At 38.4% G+C, this 16,284-nt stretch overlaps 1 protein-coding gene across 8 annotated transcripts in view; it reads left to right on the top strand.

The window, feature by feature from the left end:
* MYOM1 (myomesin 1) overlaps positions 1-16,284 on the top strand; it is a 109,715-nt gene that overhangs the window by 38,606 nt on the left and 54,825 nt on the right. For 6 of the 8 annotated variants that reach the window (XM_072924547.1, XM_072924550.1, XM_072924546.1 and 3 more), the window contains 3 exons: positions 1,514-1,976; positions 9,952-10,089; positions 14,273-14,480. In XM_072924547.1, the coding sequence (XP_072780648.1) occupies positions 1,549-1,976; positions 9,952-10,089; positions 14,273-14,480 (774 nt within the window). In that variant the 5' untranslated portion in view covers positions 1,514-1,548. Of the gene's footprint in view, positions 1-1,485; positions 1,977-9,951; positions 10,090-14,272; positions 14,481-16,284 lie in introns of those variants that run through there. The other 2 variants (XM_072924545.1, XM_030266050.4) reach the window with 1 other exon arrangement.

Genomic DNA, 16,284 nt, shown 5'->3' on the forward strand with positions numbered 1-16,284 from the left:
GCTATCAGAACCACCTACTAAAGGAAAAGCCAAGGACTGAAATCTAGGGGGCATAAAGACCAGCAGGGAAAAAAAACCCCACAGAATAACAGACTATTCTGAACTGGAAGGGACCCATAAGAATCATCAAAGACCAATTCCTGACCCTGTGCAGGACAACCCAAATTGGATATCTAGACTTTCATGAAGTCATGATTGCCTTACAGTCCTGTAAATGTATTTTAAGTCCAAACATTAAATAGTTTTTCATTAGTATGAAGAAATCATGAAGCAGAACAAATTTCCTACTGTTGTGATCAATTAAAAAAAAAACAAACCCTCAAAGCAATAACAAACACCTCTCACTCTTGTTTTTTGATCTTCTTTAAATCTTTGTTAACACTTCCTTATTGTAGGTCATTTCTATTACTAATCAGAGACCTTTTCAGAGACAATCCTAGTAGCCATGTGAGCCTAAGAGAAAGAGAAAGAAAGGTTATCATATGGATTACTTGAAGCAAGCTTCCATGTCAAAGTAGAAAAATCAGTTATAACAACAGCAAAATAAAAGCGCAAAATAATGACTGAACTGCTGGTTTTAAAACAAAAAAACAGACAAGGGAAATTCTTTCTGCACTCGATTGTCATCCCATTTTGAGAGGGGAACTACCTCTCACCTGATCAAAATTTGCACTACAAGTGACTAAAGACAATCAACGGATGATGTGCAAACTAAAATTAAATGGGCCTATCATCTGGAGGAAGGGTCTTGGAAACCTTGAATATGATATTTTAGGTTAAAAGAAAAGGATTTGCATTGAGGAGCATGATAATATTTTAACCATTGCATACAGGCTGGATCCCTGATTCAACTGTAAAAGACTAATGCACAATAAGCCCTTTTAAATTGAACCCTGGTATCACGTACAAAACAATCACTATAATGCACATTTAAAGAAAAACTGACTTCCTTCTCAATCTTAGTGTTTCAATTCACTGTTGTAATAATAAATGGAAGATTAAATTAAATCTGAAAATTGGATTACAAAAATAAATGAAATGTTCATATATTTTTGTTTCAGCTTTTATAGCCTCGTTGGATTTGCTCTTGCCTTTAAAAATAATTTATTACTTTATTATCTCTATTGTAATTGAACAAAATTATTTATGCAATCTCTGAAGAAGTGAGGCACACAGACTTTCATTAGTTTGCAGTAATAAGTGAGCACATAAAACGTGAATAGTTTGCAGTAGCAGGGAACCAACTATAAATGAACAGACACAACAGTGCAAAGGTTTCTGGTCATGATGTGTGACACGAGCATGTTGAAACTTGAATATGAACCTGTCTTAAAGTCTAAATCACATCATAAAAAGATAACTCTAAATTCATTGCAGTTGATTTTTCAAGTTCAGTGTTAGTTTGTGTGAAGTTGGGTATTATTTGCATACTAACTCACGAGTTTCCTTGACAGTAGTCCTTATGTTTGACCTATTCTCTTTCAGACATTATCCTGTTTTTATTTCCACTCAGAAAAGTGCAGTGAAACCCAAAATTCGAAGGCATCCATGATGTCTTTACCGTTCTACCAACGACACCACGAGCACTATGACCGTGCATACCGCCACAAAGCGCTGTCGTCCACTGTGAGCCAGTACCAAAAGGAGACAAAGAGCAAATCTGCCGTCTATGCTCAAGGATCTGCTGCTTACGCCAGGGGCTCTGCCGCTTACCGCCACTCGTCTGCAGCAGGCTTCAGCCTTGACTCCTCAGCAGCTTACAGCCATGGCTCTTCAGCCCATGACCTCGAGTCGGCAGCCTACAGCTATGGATCCACAGCCTATGACCACTCTGCTGCACAAAGCAAGAGATCTGCTGCCTACAGCCTAGACTCTGAGTCCCTCAGCACCAGCTCAGCTGCCTACAGCCATGCATCTGAATCCATCAACAAGCTGGCTGCAGCCTACAGGCTGGGATCTGAAGCCTACAGTTTTGGGTAAGATAATCCATCTTCAAAACAGCATCCTGGTAGAAAAATGTCCAACCACCTCCCATTGAAAACAATCTCCTCCTCGTCCACATAAAGTTTCCCTATAACTTGGCATTAATGTATTTTCCTGGTCAGGTGTTTTCCCTTGGCTTTGGCAATGGGAAGAACTGTGGTCAGCTTAGTTTGTTGAAGAAATCTATGTGTGATGCTTGGACTGTTGTAAGAATATGACTGGAAATGCTGATGTGGCTGAATGCTGACATATTCACACTCCATACTGGTTAGGCATGAGCTACCTCTCCTTCCAAGTTGTTTAGCCACATTAATACAGCTGAATTTAATATGAAGAGTTGAGATAGCTTTGGATTGAGGCTGTCTCTTATCTGGCAAGGTTGGAGTAGTAAAAGAACTCAAAGCTCTTCAGGCAAGTTGAGTTGATGTGTCCATATATGATTAATTCTTCTTTGGCTTAATGGTTTCACTTTTGCGCTGAGTGGTTCAAGAAACTGAAATTTTCACACTGTACATTGATGCATACTATTTCCAAAGTAGAAACAACCTGAGGTGTCCCATCTTACAAGAGAAGAGTAGCTATGCTCAGCTCTTTTTTTTTTTTTTTAATTTAAGATCATAAATATTGCTCAGGCAATTACATTAGCATAATACTTTGCTATAATAGCCTCATAATATTTGTATGCATATATATCAGAGATTTACAGAAATTAGGGAAGTATTAAAGTAAGATTAGAGCAGCTGTTAGCAATAGAGGAAACAATCAACAAATTATAGCTCAAAACATCTGCTTGCTGTTATATTAATGCAAAATTAAGAGTATCATTAGCAGAACTGATCAAAACTTGTCCACCAGAAAATTTAAAATTTAAAACTGAATATCCTCCCCAGATTATGGATAATGGTGAAATCTTGGCCAAAAGCAATGAGAGAAAGACTACATGTACCACAGTAAACAATACCTTGTGATTTCAGCTTTCACTGAAATCTTGGCTTTCAGGAAGCTCAGGGTCCAATCTCTATTTGCCTGAGTGTTTTCAGGAATTTGATCCTCAGGCTGTTACAGTCAAGGTGAATGACTTTACTTAACTCTTTACTACAAGAAAGATATTGAGTTGCTGGAACATGTCCAAAGAGGGGCAACAAAGCTGATGAAGGTTCTCGAGTACAAGTCTTATGAGGAGCAGCTGAGGGAAATACAGTTATTTATCTAGGAGAAAGGGATACTCAGGGGAGGCCTTATCACTCTCTACAGCTGTCTGAGAGAGTAACCAGGCAGGCCTTGGTCTCATCTCCCAGGGAATCAGACAAGATGAGAGGAAATGGCCTCAAGTTGCACTAGGCGAGGTTTAGATTGGATGTTAGGAAATATTTCTTCACTGAAAGGGTGGTCAGGTATTGGAATAGGCTGACCAGGGAAATGCTGGAATCATCCTTCTTGGAAGTGTTCAAAAACATGTGGCACTTAAGGACATGGTTTAAGGGTGGGTTTGGCAATGCTGGTTAAACCTGATGATCTTGGAGGTTGTAATGATTTTATGATTCTGTATTGCATGATTCTGTATTCTGTATGATTGTCTTACGGTCTGGTCATATCCAGGCTTTGCTGTTGAAACAATTTTACTTGTGCAGATAATTTACCACCAAGAAAGCAGTGAGAATCTCATTTATAATCTGCTGGTGAAGGGAAGAAAACTGGAGGTGCTGGGACTGATGGTTATGCTTCCAAAGGGAGCTGGGTGAGGGAAGATATCCCAAATTTCTGCAGCAATGCAGCTGTCCCTGCACTCTGTTGCTGACTGTAACCCAAAGCTTGCTTCTTCTTGAAGAAAAGGTTTTCATAAAAAAAGAACTTCAAGTTGTAAAAAATGATTGTTAAAAAATCTGTTTCTGAGTCCCGCTTACAAGCACTTCAGCTGTCACACAAGTTTCTTCTGAAATCTGTGTGTTCTCATTAAGAAAAACTCTAATGTCAACAGTATAATATTGAAGGAAATTAAATAGTTTAGTTGAGAGAGAATTTAAAACATTTACCAAGGTTTTGCTTGAGATGAAAGTTTTTGGTTTAAAGTAGCATATTTGCATATATAATACTCTGTAGTACAAGACTTGCCAATAGATTGTTCAGAGGTAAGAATGTCTCAGCTGCAACTTCTTTATTTCTGTGGTCCTGTCATTGTATTGGAAAAAATTCATTCCTGCTGCCTAAGACAAGGACTCTGGAGATTAGATACATAGGATTCCAAGCTCTCTTACACAAAATTTAATTAACACAGGAGACAATATTTCTGAATTAAAATCTCAGTATTTAGCTTGGGTTTATGGTTAATATAGCCTCTATGTTGGTATTTATTTCTTTTGTGCAGACCATATATCTGCAATTTGCAAGAGGCAAAATGGAAAAAATAGTGCAATACTACAGTTAAATGTAGTTCAAATTTGAAGGAATTCTTGCCAAATTTGTACTGTCTTTCCCAGATAACGCAAAATACTTCAAGGGATAATATGGAGACAACAAGTGTTAAATAAATTAAGAAAATCAAAGACTTTTGTTTTCATCCATATGAAAAGAATGGTGTAGGCAAAAAAAGTCTTCAAATTCTTCCAATTTTCTAGAAATAGAAAAGGTTGAATTGAAATGCTGTATCTAAATGACCTGAGTGTTTGCTTGAAACCAGAATGGACACACAAATCCAAATACAGACAACGTTTTTCAGCTAACAATTGGTAATGGCATATCAGTGAATATTACCATCAAATATAGATTTATGCATAATGGATATAGTTTTGCAGATAAACACCATTGAGCCCAACAGCAAAACTCAAATATTACGTTTTTATTCAGGTTATTTCTTATTTTTATTTAAAGTAGCTCCTGGTATTATAGTTATTATAACTATAAGCTTCTGGCTTATAGTTATTGCAAAATTTAAGTCTCATCCATTTTTGTAGTCACAGTACAGAAAAGAGTTCATGAAACATTGGTGTTGACATGCAGTTAGTGCTATGTGATGAATTTATCATGGGGAAAGCAGTGGAGAAGGTCTAGGAACTAGGTAACCTGCAAGACCTTGACCTGGTCCCAATTCTGTGATGTTGAAGCCTCACTTGAGTGGAAAACATTCCCAGGGTGTGAAAACAGGCAGTTTGAAGGAGACACAGCTTGATTTTTCAGGGGGATGAAAAATTTTCCCTGTGCAAGTGGCCTGTCCCCCACATTTGAGTCTTTTTCACACCACAGCAGCTTGACGAAGTACAGGGAGCAAAATGAAAACTGGCAAAATCAAGAGCAAATATGGAAGCTTGCAGCTCTGCTGGTTGCAGTTGGCCAAAGGTGCAAACCTCTGGGCTCCCAGAAGAAAGGGCTTCTCACCATGGAGAGGTTGCCTCTTCACACCCAGCCCTCCCCACCAGCTGGTGGGGCTGTCTCTAGCCAAACACTTCTTTGGCTTCAGCAGAGGCAGGAAAAGGGACATGTGCTGCTTCCCTTGAGGCTTTGTGCAGGTGAGGGATGTACGTCTCCCACAAGCCGATGTTGTGGCCACCAGTGCTCTTCCCCATCCAGTCCTCGGGGACTGGCAGCCTTGGCAGGTTGGCTCCTGTGGGAAACCTGGTTCCTGACTCCTTCTTCCACAGCAGTGCTCCATCCTCAGTGTGCTTTTGAGAAGATTTGAGTCAGATCTGCCGTAGCTTCTTATAGAACTACAGGGCTGTCAAACAGGGCTGCTGGATTAAACACCTTTAAGTCTTTTTTTGTGGAAGTTCAGCGATTTGCCCTTGCTCAAATTTTCACTGCTTTTCCATGCGTTATTCTCCTGTCTAGCAGTACGAATAATCCCATTGTGTCACAGACAGATTATCTGCTACCAGAAGGGCCAGACACCTGGGTAGAGGGAAAACAGAAGTTACTGGTGCGGCTCAGGCATTTGCATTTATTTTGCAGGTCAGGCAAAATAGCAAAGAAGACATGATGTAATTCAGGTGTACCAAGCAAAGAGAGGAAAAATGCCTTTCTAACTTGCCTTTAATTGGGCTGCCAGTGAGAGCTAATGCTCTTCTGAGCAATATTGTAACCAGGATTGGGACAAGGCTTAGTAAATAATACACCTCCAGAAACATTAGAAGACCATGATCTTGGCACTGCCCATCCTCTGGTTTATTATAGGAGAGGGTTAAGAAGCTGGCTTCCAGATGTCATACCCAAGCATAGAAATTGTTTTAATGAGACCTGCTATGTGGAAACAATTCCCCTTCAAATAAAATTGTTGTGGAATTTGTGTTAGGGAATATCGCAAGCAATATTGCCTGGGCTTGTGACAAACCAGTCAGCAACTTAAAATTAATATAGTCACCAGAGAGCACTTCTCATTTTTAGAAGCTGAATTTAATGAGTTCTTCTCCTATTTACAGTAAGTTAAAATATTGCATCTTAGGAAAGAAACAGCTGTTAAAAAGAAAGCCTTCATAAGGACTCATGGCTAACAGAGCTTCTCTGGGAGGTACAGCTGGTGCAATTATTGTGTATGCCATCATCTCTTTCTGCTTAGGACAAGATACATGGTTTTGTAGAGGTGTAAAAGAGCTTATATGTATCTTTTCATGCAAGAGTGAAAGAACAAAAGAACAGGGTGTTGTGGTCTGCTTCCAGAACACATTTCTACATCCACTGGGTGCAGACTCTCTTTGGGCAGGGTGGGAAACCTGTCCCTTCAGGCACAGAAACAAGGGCAGTGCCAACATATTCTCTGTCCAAGAATAAAACATCAACACAGAACAAAGCATCTGTTTGGGAGCTGCAGATGCCCTGAACAGTGTTTTCTTTAGTTCCTCTTTAGGCTAGAGGGAAAAGTTAATAGCATCTGTTTTTTACATCTCTACAGAACAATGCCTGTGCCTTTTACAGCTCTAATGAAAAACTAGGAGAATGTTGGCATTGACATTTTAACATGCTGGAAACCACCCTGAAGTAAGGACAGTAGGCTTAGGTCACCAACCTTGATAAAACTGAACAGATAATATCTGATCTGGAAAAAAAATATACATATACTAGCTGTGCATATCAGATGAGGCTGAAAGATGTTAAAAGGTCATGATACTGTTCCTCCCTATGAAACTAGAGAGCACTGATACCCTGCTCTTGCTTCTCTGGGGAGATTCTGTTCCACATATCAGGTAAAAGGTTGGAACGTTTTAAAATAAAGGGCAAGATTTTAGAATCTGGTTCAAGAAACAGTCTTCCTTTGGGGCACCTAAATAATGGTTTTAGATAGGATTTTGGTTTTGTGTTGCACAGGAAGAAATAGTAAGAACACAGGAGAACAGGGAAATAAACCTCATGATAGAATAGTGGTTAACCTATATTTTCAAGCAAAGGACTCCATTTGAATATGTGTTTCTAGTAGCCTCCATCTAGCTCTGCCAGAATTTAGAAAGGAGACATATTTTCTGCTGCTTCAAATTTATTAATCTAATCTCTTGGTTTATGCAGTGCAATTCTAAAAAAACATTTTAGAGTGACTCTAGGTATCCCTCTGAAAACATCACCTGGATGCTCTGGTATGGTCATGAAAGTGAGATATTCAACTTCAAACACTTGGAGTGTTTGAGTAAAAAAACAGCCTCCAGACAAACAAAACCTGTACCAATTTATTCTTGCCTTTTCAAATAATTTTAGAAAGATATAAATGAAAGATAGGAAACCCCCACTACCATACCTGAAAGATATCAACAAAATGCCTGGCCAGGATTGATGGGTACTGCTATATATGCTTCCCATTAATTCCCTGCATGAGTGTATAATCTGGATCTCAAATGAAAACTAAAATGACTGCAAGGCCAAACTCTCCTTTAGGAGTAATGTATTTATCTGGATTTTTCTGGATTTAACAGTGCTGTAAATGCCTGAGCTGAGATTTCCACCACATTTCAACTACATTTGTGAAAATAAAAACTTCTAGACATTTTTACTTATGTTCAATTGGTACTGTGATCTTTCTTGATATAGAAACAACTAGGAATGAAGTGGCCTCCTAACAGGTTCAGCCTAAAGCTCTGAGGAAATCTAATGGCTGTCAAGAGTCAAAATTCCAGGTTTGACCCATTTTTATATAGGACAGGAATAAAAGTCACCTGCTAAGTAAAGATCTGCAGCTCCTTACAGACTCTAGTTCAATTAAGAAAAATAATGAAAACAGTTTGCCTTTGATGTTTCTTTTCCCTTATTTGATGAGTTGTCCCAGTGCATTTGTGGTTTGCCATAGTGATTGCACCACATCATTGTCCAACCTAGGAGTAAGGCCATTGCACACCCCGTTTCAATGTGTCTCTTCCTTTTTATTTCACTCTGCCTGGACTGTTCCCGAGTGTTTTCTGCTTGGATTTCAGTCCCTAAAGCTGGATATGCCTCTCTTGTACTCCATCCCTGGCCGTCCTGGGTAGTGCCTGGTGTCAAAACCCAGAGCCCACAGCATCTCTCTCTGTAGATGTGGTCTGTGCCTTAGCTGACCCAGTGGTGCCTGACATGGAAAATCTTTGGCTCCAGTCCTGCCACATGTGCCACAGTCCCTCACTGGCTGTACCTCCTTTTGTGTGGAAGCCAGGTTACAGGGAGAGGAGGAAGGAAGGAGAAGCAGTGCACAGTTTCTTCTACCCCTGTACTGAGCGTCTCTTGGCAGAAGTGCTGCAGGATTGGTGATGGTGGCACCTGAGGAGCACAGAGGAATTACATTAAGAAAGACAGAGAGAGCTAGAGAATGGGAGAGTGATTTAACTGGAACTGGGTGGGGAGAGAACTCAGTCTGGGTAAAGGGATGAACACAAAGAAATTAAGGAAGTGAGGATGGAAGAATCAAAGTGGTCCTGTGTCATCTCACACACAGTCTCAGTGGATATATTACTAGCACGTATTTTGGAAACAGCACTCTTCTTGTGTTGGTGGTGGTACTTTTGCAGGGATACAGCCTAAGGAAAACATTAGCCCAACGATATAATATTATATTACATTATGGATGTGTAACATTCCCAGGGGCCCAGTGTTAGCATGGGTTTTGATATATGTGGAGACATCAGTATAAGCTATCCAGGGTGTGGGAAGCAGGTTATCCCTGACAGAGGCACATGTCAGGGCTAACAAGCCTTGCTGAGAAACCATCATTCTGCTCCTGTATCTACACATGTAAGCAGGCAGCTCATACTGTACATACAGCACATTTGTGTAGACAAATCCCCAGACCAGAAGCAGACTCACATATGATTTTCTGTGGTGATCTTGCAAGACAGGTGAATAGACACTTTGGGGATTTATTAAAGGATGATAAATAATTAGCATAAACCATAGATATGGGAATTAGAGATGTGTTGCTTTGGCAAAGGAAGACAAGGTGTTTTGAGTTTTGTTTACACAATTTGTAGCTATGTTTAAAATTAACCTAAAGTGATTGTCTCAAATATGCTTCATGCTCTTCAGAATCCCTCCCAGGCTGCTGAGGACTGGGGGAGGGGTGGGGGTGGGAAGCTCTTCCTCCTTTTCAGTCGTCCTCCATTTATCTGTGCTATGTTAAATGGTGCTATTTCACTCAACTCTTCCCACTGGAGTGGTATGGGAGAGCAGTGGGGATGGCAACACTGGTTTCTGAGCTATACCGTGCCCTACAATTTCTGTAGAGAGACTTAAAGAATCATCCCAAGTCCCAAACCAAAAGCTATTAAAAGTACATTGCTACCAGGTATATTGCTTACTCTATTTATTTAGATTTAATATCAAGGGGCATAAGTAGTGTAATGGTGTAATGGTGAGCTTGTCAAAAGTACACTTAATTATGTGTTTAATAACTCTGAAACTATGACAATTAAAAATTATAAATTCTTGATTACAAAACAAGACAGCAAAAAGTTGTAGTACTTTAATTGTATTTTTGAGTGTTTCTTTACAGCTGTTTTCCTGATTTTAACAATATAATTTTTATTTCAGACTGAAAAATTCCAACTTAATGATAGAAGATCAGTCCTATAAGATGAGTCCCAAAGCAAAGAGAGCAAAACAGAGTTTGATATCAGAGGACAAAGAGAACAAAGCCTTAGACTACTCAGTGCCCATATTCACAGGACGGTATGATAATTTTTATTTTGTTTGGTATCTTATTTCTGACATTCTATTAACAAATTATAAAATAACAAATCCATTAATCTGTCTTTACACTCATGGATCTTATGGTGATAGTTTGCACTGCATATAAATGATAAAAAGAAAAAGAGAAGTAAACTGACTGGCAGAAAATTGGACATCGTTCATCCAGAGCCATGAAGAATGAACCTGTGTGTCTGGACTTTGTTTTGAACACATTATCAGGGCCACTTTCTATGAAATGAAAATATAATTAGAACCCTGCCTACTGGGAACCAGGGAAGCATGTTGTTCACATTATTTAGCTTATTCTTTTGGTTTGAAGACTTATTCTGTAATCAGATCTCTCTTACCAAGCATTAAACATAGAAACAATGAAACAACGTGCTAATATCTTATCCTGGCACAGGGAAAACCTGGAATAAAACCAAATGTTTTCTCAAATCCATTGTAATGATTCACACTGATCTCATGTGTTGGTGGTATTTATTGCGTGGTTACTACTGACGTAATACATCTTACTGCAGCAGTGTTCTCAGTAAAGCTGAATGTAAACTTTATGTGGAAGCCAGAACCAGCATCAGCAAAGAGACTCCCCTGCCCTTTTTGGGGTATGGCATAGTGATTTTAGCAGGAGTCTCCAGCAGTTCCAGCATAGTCACTTGTTCAGATTAATACATACTGGGGTGTAGTGTGGAAAATTGTTCCTGGTTAGAGGCCAGGAAATATTTTCTTGCCCACCTGCAGTTGAACAGAAACCTCCCTTTAACTTGTCTTTCCTCTGCAGCACAGCATTTTTCAGGGGACACATCCAAGTTGTTTCTGGGAGCCAGTGCTTTTCTGTCTACTGCTTCATCAATACCCAAAGGCACTTCTGCTTTATACCCAAACTTGTGGTTTCACATGAACTGAGTTCCAGCTTGTCTGTGGAGGATGTTATTGCTCTGGCCTTTTGAGCATTTGTGATGCTTTTGTGATGAGTAGTTTTGTTTTTTATTAACTCCCTTCCACTGTCTCAGAGTAATTTTTTCTCACCCCTTGTACATTCCTGTGTTGGTTTCACTGCTCTTTGATCCAACTAACATTCAAAAACACTGCTGCCTTTTTTAAAAATTGCTTTGGAGTTTCATCTGTATCTTCTGTGATAGAAACACATAAAAATGTGACAGTCTCATGCAAACCTTGAGATAACATATTCTCAAGGCTTCTCGCTACTTTTGCATCTCGGCCAGTGTTTATACTTATGTAGCCGATTTGCAGCTCACCATCATCTGTCTCCCATGTTCTTAAGTACAAATATCCTTCCCTTTTATTGTATGTTGAGTCTACACAAGTAAAATTTTTAGTGTTGGGAAATATTTTAAAAACACAATCATTGATTAGTACTTAGCTTTTTTACAGGCCTCTCTGATCTTAGCACATCGTGTTAACATCTTAACAAATACTAAGAAATAATTTCATTTATTTTATTTTTTAATGCATGCAGTAATATCTAACTCAATGTGACAATGTATAGGTTCATTTATTTGTATCTGAAAAATATTTTGGGGTCCTGTTTGGGATTTTACATTAACGAGTACTGTCAAATTCTTGCATCATGGTTAGTTTTTTTTTTTTTTTTTTTTTTTTGTGTCAATCTTACTTTTTACTTATGACAAATCAGAAAGCTCTGTGTGCTTTTCTGCCACTGAAATCATCCAAAAACCTTTAATTTTGTTTTTGGATTTTTAAAAAAAATTTTTAATTAAAAAGAGCATATGATGACTGCTGAGTGCTCAACTCAACATGGCATGAAATGGTATCTGGTTTAGGATTTTCATGTTGGGATCATGCTCATGACCACATGCCAAGACTGTGGAAGTTGCATGCCACATTCCTCTCAGATATTTATTTTTGTTTGAAAGATAACAGCTGAAGCCCATTGAACCATGTGCTTGCTATATGTCATTCCCAAATTCCCCAGTGAAATTGATGTGCTGTTTCCCATGGGCAGAGAGCTGTTAAAAGGAAAAGTTATTTATAAAGGTCATCTCACTGTGGGTTTGTTGGAGCTGGGTGACCTTCAGAAGTGTGTCACCGTTTCCATTATTTAGTTCTACTTCAGAACCCTCAGGTTCTGCTGTACAAAAAATATTTTGCTCAGATTATTCACTTAGCAACTGATCCTTTTAAACACCTTGTAAACACCTGGGCTAATCCTTGCAAGAGAAAATTGTGGACAGCCAGACAGTATTTTAGACAGTAAAACACCCAGAGCTTGATGTAATGCCATAAGTGCTGATGTTGCTGAATGTGGCTCATGGAACTATTTGCAATCACTAATAAACCTATGCCAAAGGACTGTAGATGGCAGATACCCTTAAAATTATATTTTGCCTGTGCCATTTGGGGTTGGATTTGGTTGGATCTATTTGAAAATGATTTTCTACTGAAACCCTTGAGACTTGACTGTAAAATCAACTCTTAAATGGTACAATTTGCTGGTTTAGTGCATTTGTCATTTCAGGGAGCATGTTTCTCTTTGATCTGGGAAGATTATAACAGGGAGAAATTATCAGAAATAAATATTTAATACTGTTGATCAAAAGCATCTGGGGATTACAACTGCTGATGACTAGGATGAGTTCCATTTTAGTCAGAGGATATTCATCAGCTCCCAAAAGATGCTTAATGCCTTGAGAAACCAGTCCATCCTGTGAAGTTGCTGAGATCTTAACTACTGTAATTAAGGAAGAAATAGTATCAGTTTGCCTTTGAAGAAAAATGCCATGGATTAATTTAAAATGAATGTAGATAGCTATATTCATATTCATTATACTCGTTTTTTCAAAATTGTTTTTAAAAATCTCTTCAGTATAGCTGCATCTTCAGGTGATATTTGTGGGAACAGCTGATGTGCCTAAGTGGAGGGAATCTTTCATCCCACTGATTTCTTAAGGATCATCCTCTTAAAGCAGACAGAAACACACAAAGTTGAATTTGAGGGTGGTCAAAGCTCTATGCTGTTAAGTAAGATTTTTAAGTCTTTTTAGCAGTTGTTAAATGTAATTAAGTTTACAGCACATTCCACTGCTTGACTGTCTTGCATCTCACCAAACTGACTTCAATATAAGGGGCTAGACACTTAATTCTGAGCTTGACTTCAAATTTTTTTTAGTATTGAGATGTGCAGTCAAATGCATAATATTGGAAATCTTAAAAAAAAAAAAAAGAAAAAAAATTCCTTCCTTCTGTTTTTTGCTTTGTAGTAGTATCAGTAGTAAGTGTTTTCTGATAAAAGAGGCTGTGCTTGAGTGCACTCCAGAAACAGAGGTGACGTTTCTATAGTGCTTGCAAGATGGCACTTAATGAGAACTTAAACTGAATTTGTTTTCAGTGTGCTATCTAATGTTCCCTTACAGTAAATAAATTCAGCAGGAGGATATTGATGCTTCTTCTTAAGTCAAGGAACTCTCATTGTGTATGCACCACTGCAGCAGTTGTAATGTCCTGACAGTTCCAAAACAGTATGGTTTCAAAGGTACCTCCATATGTCAGTGTGGAAACAGGATTGCACCCCTTGAGAGCTCTTTGTGTCTCACCTTTGTACAAAGCTTGAAGAGGAGGCTTCAAGAAAATCCACAGTTATCTTCCTGAAAGATAATATAGGATGGAATTTATATAGCATATATAAATTACATGGCATATATAGCAATATAGGATGGAATTTTCTGTGAACAAAGAGAACTTTTTGTTGTCTACAGTTATATAGGGTGTGGGGGGGGTTTAATAAATCATGAATGAGAACATTGATTGTTATACAGCTACAATTATCTCTCGCCCCTTTGGCGGTGCTGTCACAAACACTGCAGCTGGAAGTTAACACCTTGAAGATCTGTGGTTATGTCTCACACTCATCTTTATAGTGATGGAGATAAAAGGCCACAGCAGGATAATGTTTAAACTGAAAATGTGTGTGGCATATTTAGAGGGAGAGGCCCTGAAAATGGCCATGACTTTGGACAGTGAAATACCCAGTCTTTCTCCAGAATCCCTTCCATGTTTCTGCTTTGAATACAAATAAGAGTGTTGTAGCAGAAGGGTGTTGGCCACCGTAGTGGCTGATTTGGTAGCAAGTAGAAATGGAACATGTTTCCAATGGGATTCTGCTTTTTAAAAATTCTTTCAGAGAAGTGAATATGAGTGGTATCACAGACACTGAAGAAGAGAGAATTAAAGAAAGTGCTGCATATGTTGCCAAGAGGAACCTTTTTGCCACAGGGGAAGGAGTTAGTGTCAGCAAGGTGGCCAAGACTCCTGAAGAGGAACACCACGAAAAGAAATCAAGGAAAGTGGCGATCCGGGAGTCTGCTGAACGTGTAGCCATGAAGAAAACGGTAAAATATTATAAATTAATACTTAAGCTGGAAAAGAAAATTAGTCTTTTTTTGTCTGGTATTTATAAAATGCCTAGAACACCAGTGCCCTGATTTACTCCATGGGCAATCACAACAATGGTAGTAATAAACTTAAGTATTTTCAATGGAAAGCTCTTTAATCACTTAAAAGTCTTGTTATCCAGGTATCAAATGGAAAAGGAGAGAGGCACTGTGCCCAGGCAGGCACCAGGAATGCTTCTGCTGTGGTGAGAGAAAAGAACAGAGTAGGGTCCCAGGGAAGGCTCTTTGGTCATGCCCACACCTATTTAAATGGCACATCATCCTTCAGCTGGAGGATGAGGCAGCTGCTGAGTAGAGAATAAAAGTGGGTATATATATATGTATAAGTATATATATACATATATATATTCACCTCATAAGTAGGTGAATGGGTAATTTCTGGACTTTTATGGGTTGTCCAAAGTGTTCACCTCACCCCAGAGTTTTAAACATTGGGTATAAGTTAGGGCAGAATTAGGGGAAATTAGGTGTAAATTAAGGAAGAAATCTGGAACTGAATCTCTAATTATGTGCATTACTATCCAATTTCTTTAAAAATATTTCTCAGAGCATAGTTACAGATATGTTGTGACCAGACAGGACATGTAAGTGCAAATATGTTTCATTTAGCAAATATTTCAATTTATTTCTATTACTATACTACTTATATTGCTATACTATACTATACTATACTATTACTATATTTTATTATTTATTGTATTGAGCAGAAGAATTGGCAATATTTTTTTAAAATATCCTTATGACATAAGGTTGGAAATGGTGTAAACACTTTCAAAGACAAGGCAAAAAAGTCAAAATCATCTCAAAAATTGAGAAAGAGTGAGGGTGAAATTGAATAACAACCAATGGAAATTACTACACACAGAAGGAAAAGATAAAGTAAATGAGGAATGCCTGGCTATGTAGAAGTACTTCAGGATCTGAGAGTTATAAAAGGTCAGTCAATTTAATGACAGTTTTATGAAAACAAATACCAGTCTAGAGTATTATTAGTAACGCATAAGGAGCAGTTATTTAATTGTGTTGGAATCTGTTGTGTCTGTGATAATGAGCAGTCACTGCCTGATGAATGTTGAGGACAAATAGAACCTGTCAAGGACTGAGAAACCATTGTAAGAAAAACTGGTATTGCCCTGTTTATAAAAGTCCTCTTTTAACAATCTGAGTACAGGGACCTTTAATTCTCCATATATTTGAAAGTCAGGGCAGAAAATAAATAATTTAGTTTGCAGAAAGCAAGATTTATACCATATTAGGAGTTTTCCCAGATCTGTGGATAATCAAGCAGTTGAACCAGTTACCTTTGGAGGATGAAAGATCCTTGCAAGGAGGAGGAAAGGAGGAGGAGGAGGAGGCTTTCCAGGAGGAAGGCCTTGAAAGTACTTCTGTCAGAGATGATCTAGGCATAGAGAGCCTTGCATTACAGCACAAGTACAGAAGACATCTGAGTTTCAGGCCTATTTCACCTTCCACTCTGTATTTAAAATAATAAATAAGTACTTAGATGTGGAATATTATTTTAGTTGGAATAGTTTTGAGGGGAAAAGCTCTGTAAAATCAAATCTAGTTATTTTGGAAGGAGAACTTCTGGAAAATGAAAACTTTATTTTCTGTGTCCAGGTAAGATAAAAGTATGAGATTAAGTGTGCCTGGATGTTTAAATAAAAATTGCTTGTTTTTTTGGTTTGTTTGGGTTTTTGGGGTTTTTTGGGGGTTTTTTGGGGTTTTTTTGGTTGGTTGG

This window comes from Taeniopygia guttata, chromosome 2 (assembly GCF_048771995.1).
Source record: "Taeniopygia guttata chromosome 2, bTaeGut7.mat, whole genome shotgun sequence".
Taxonomy (NCBI): Eukaryota; Metazoa; Chordata; class Aves; order Passeriformes; family Estrildidae; genus Taeniopygia; species Taeniopygia guttata.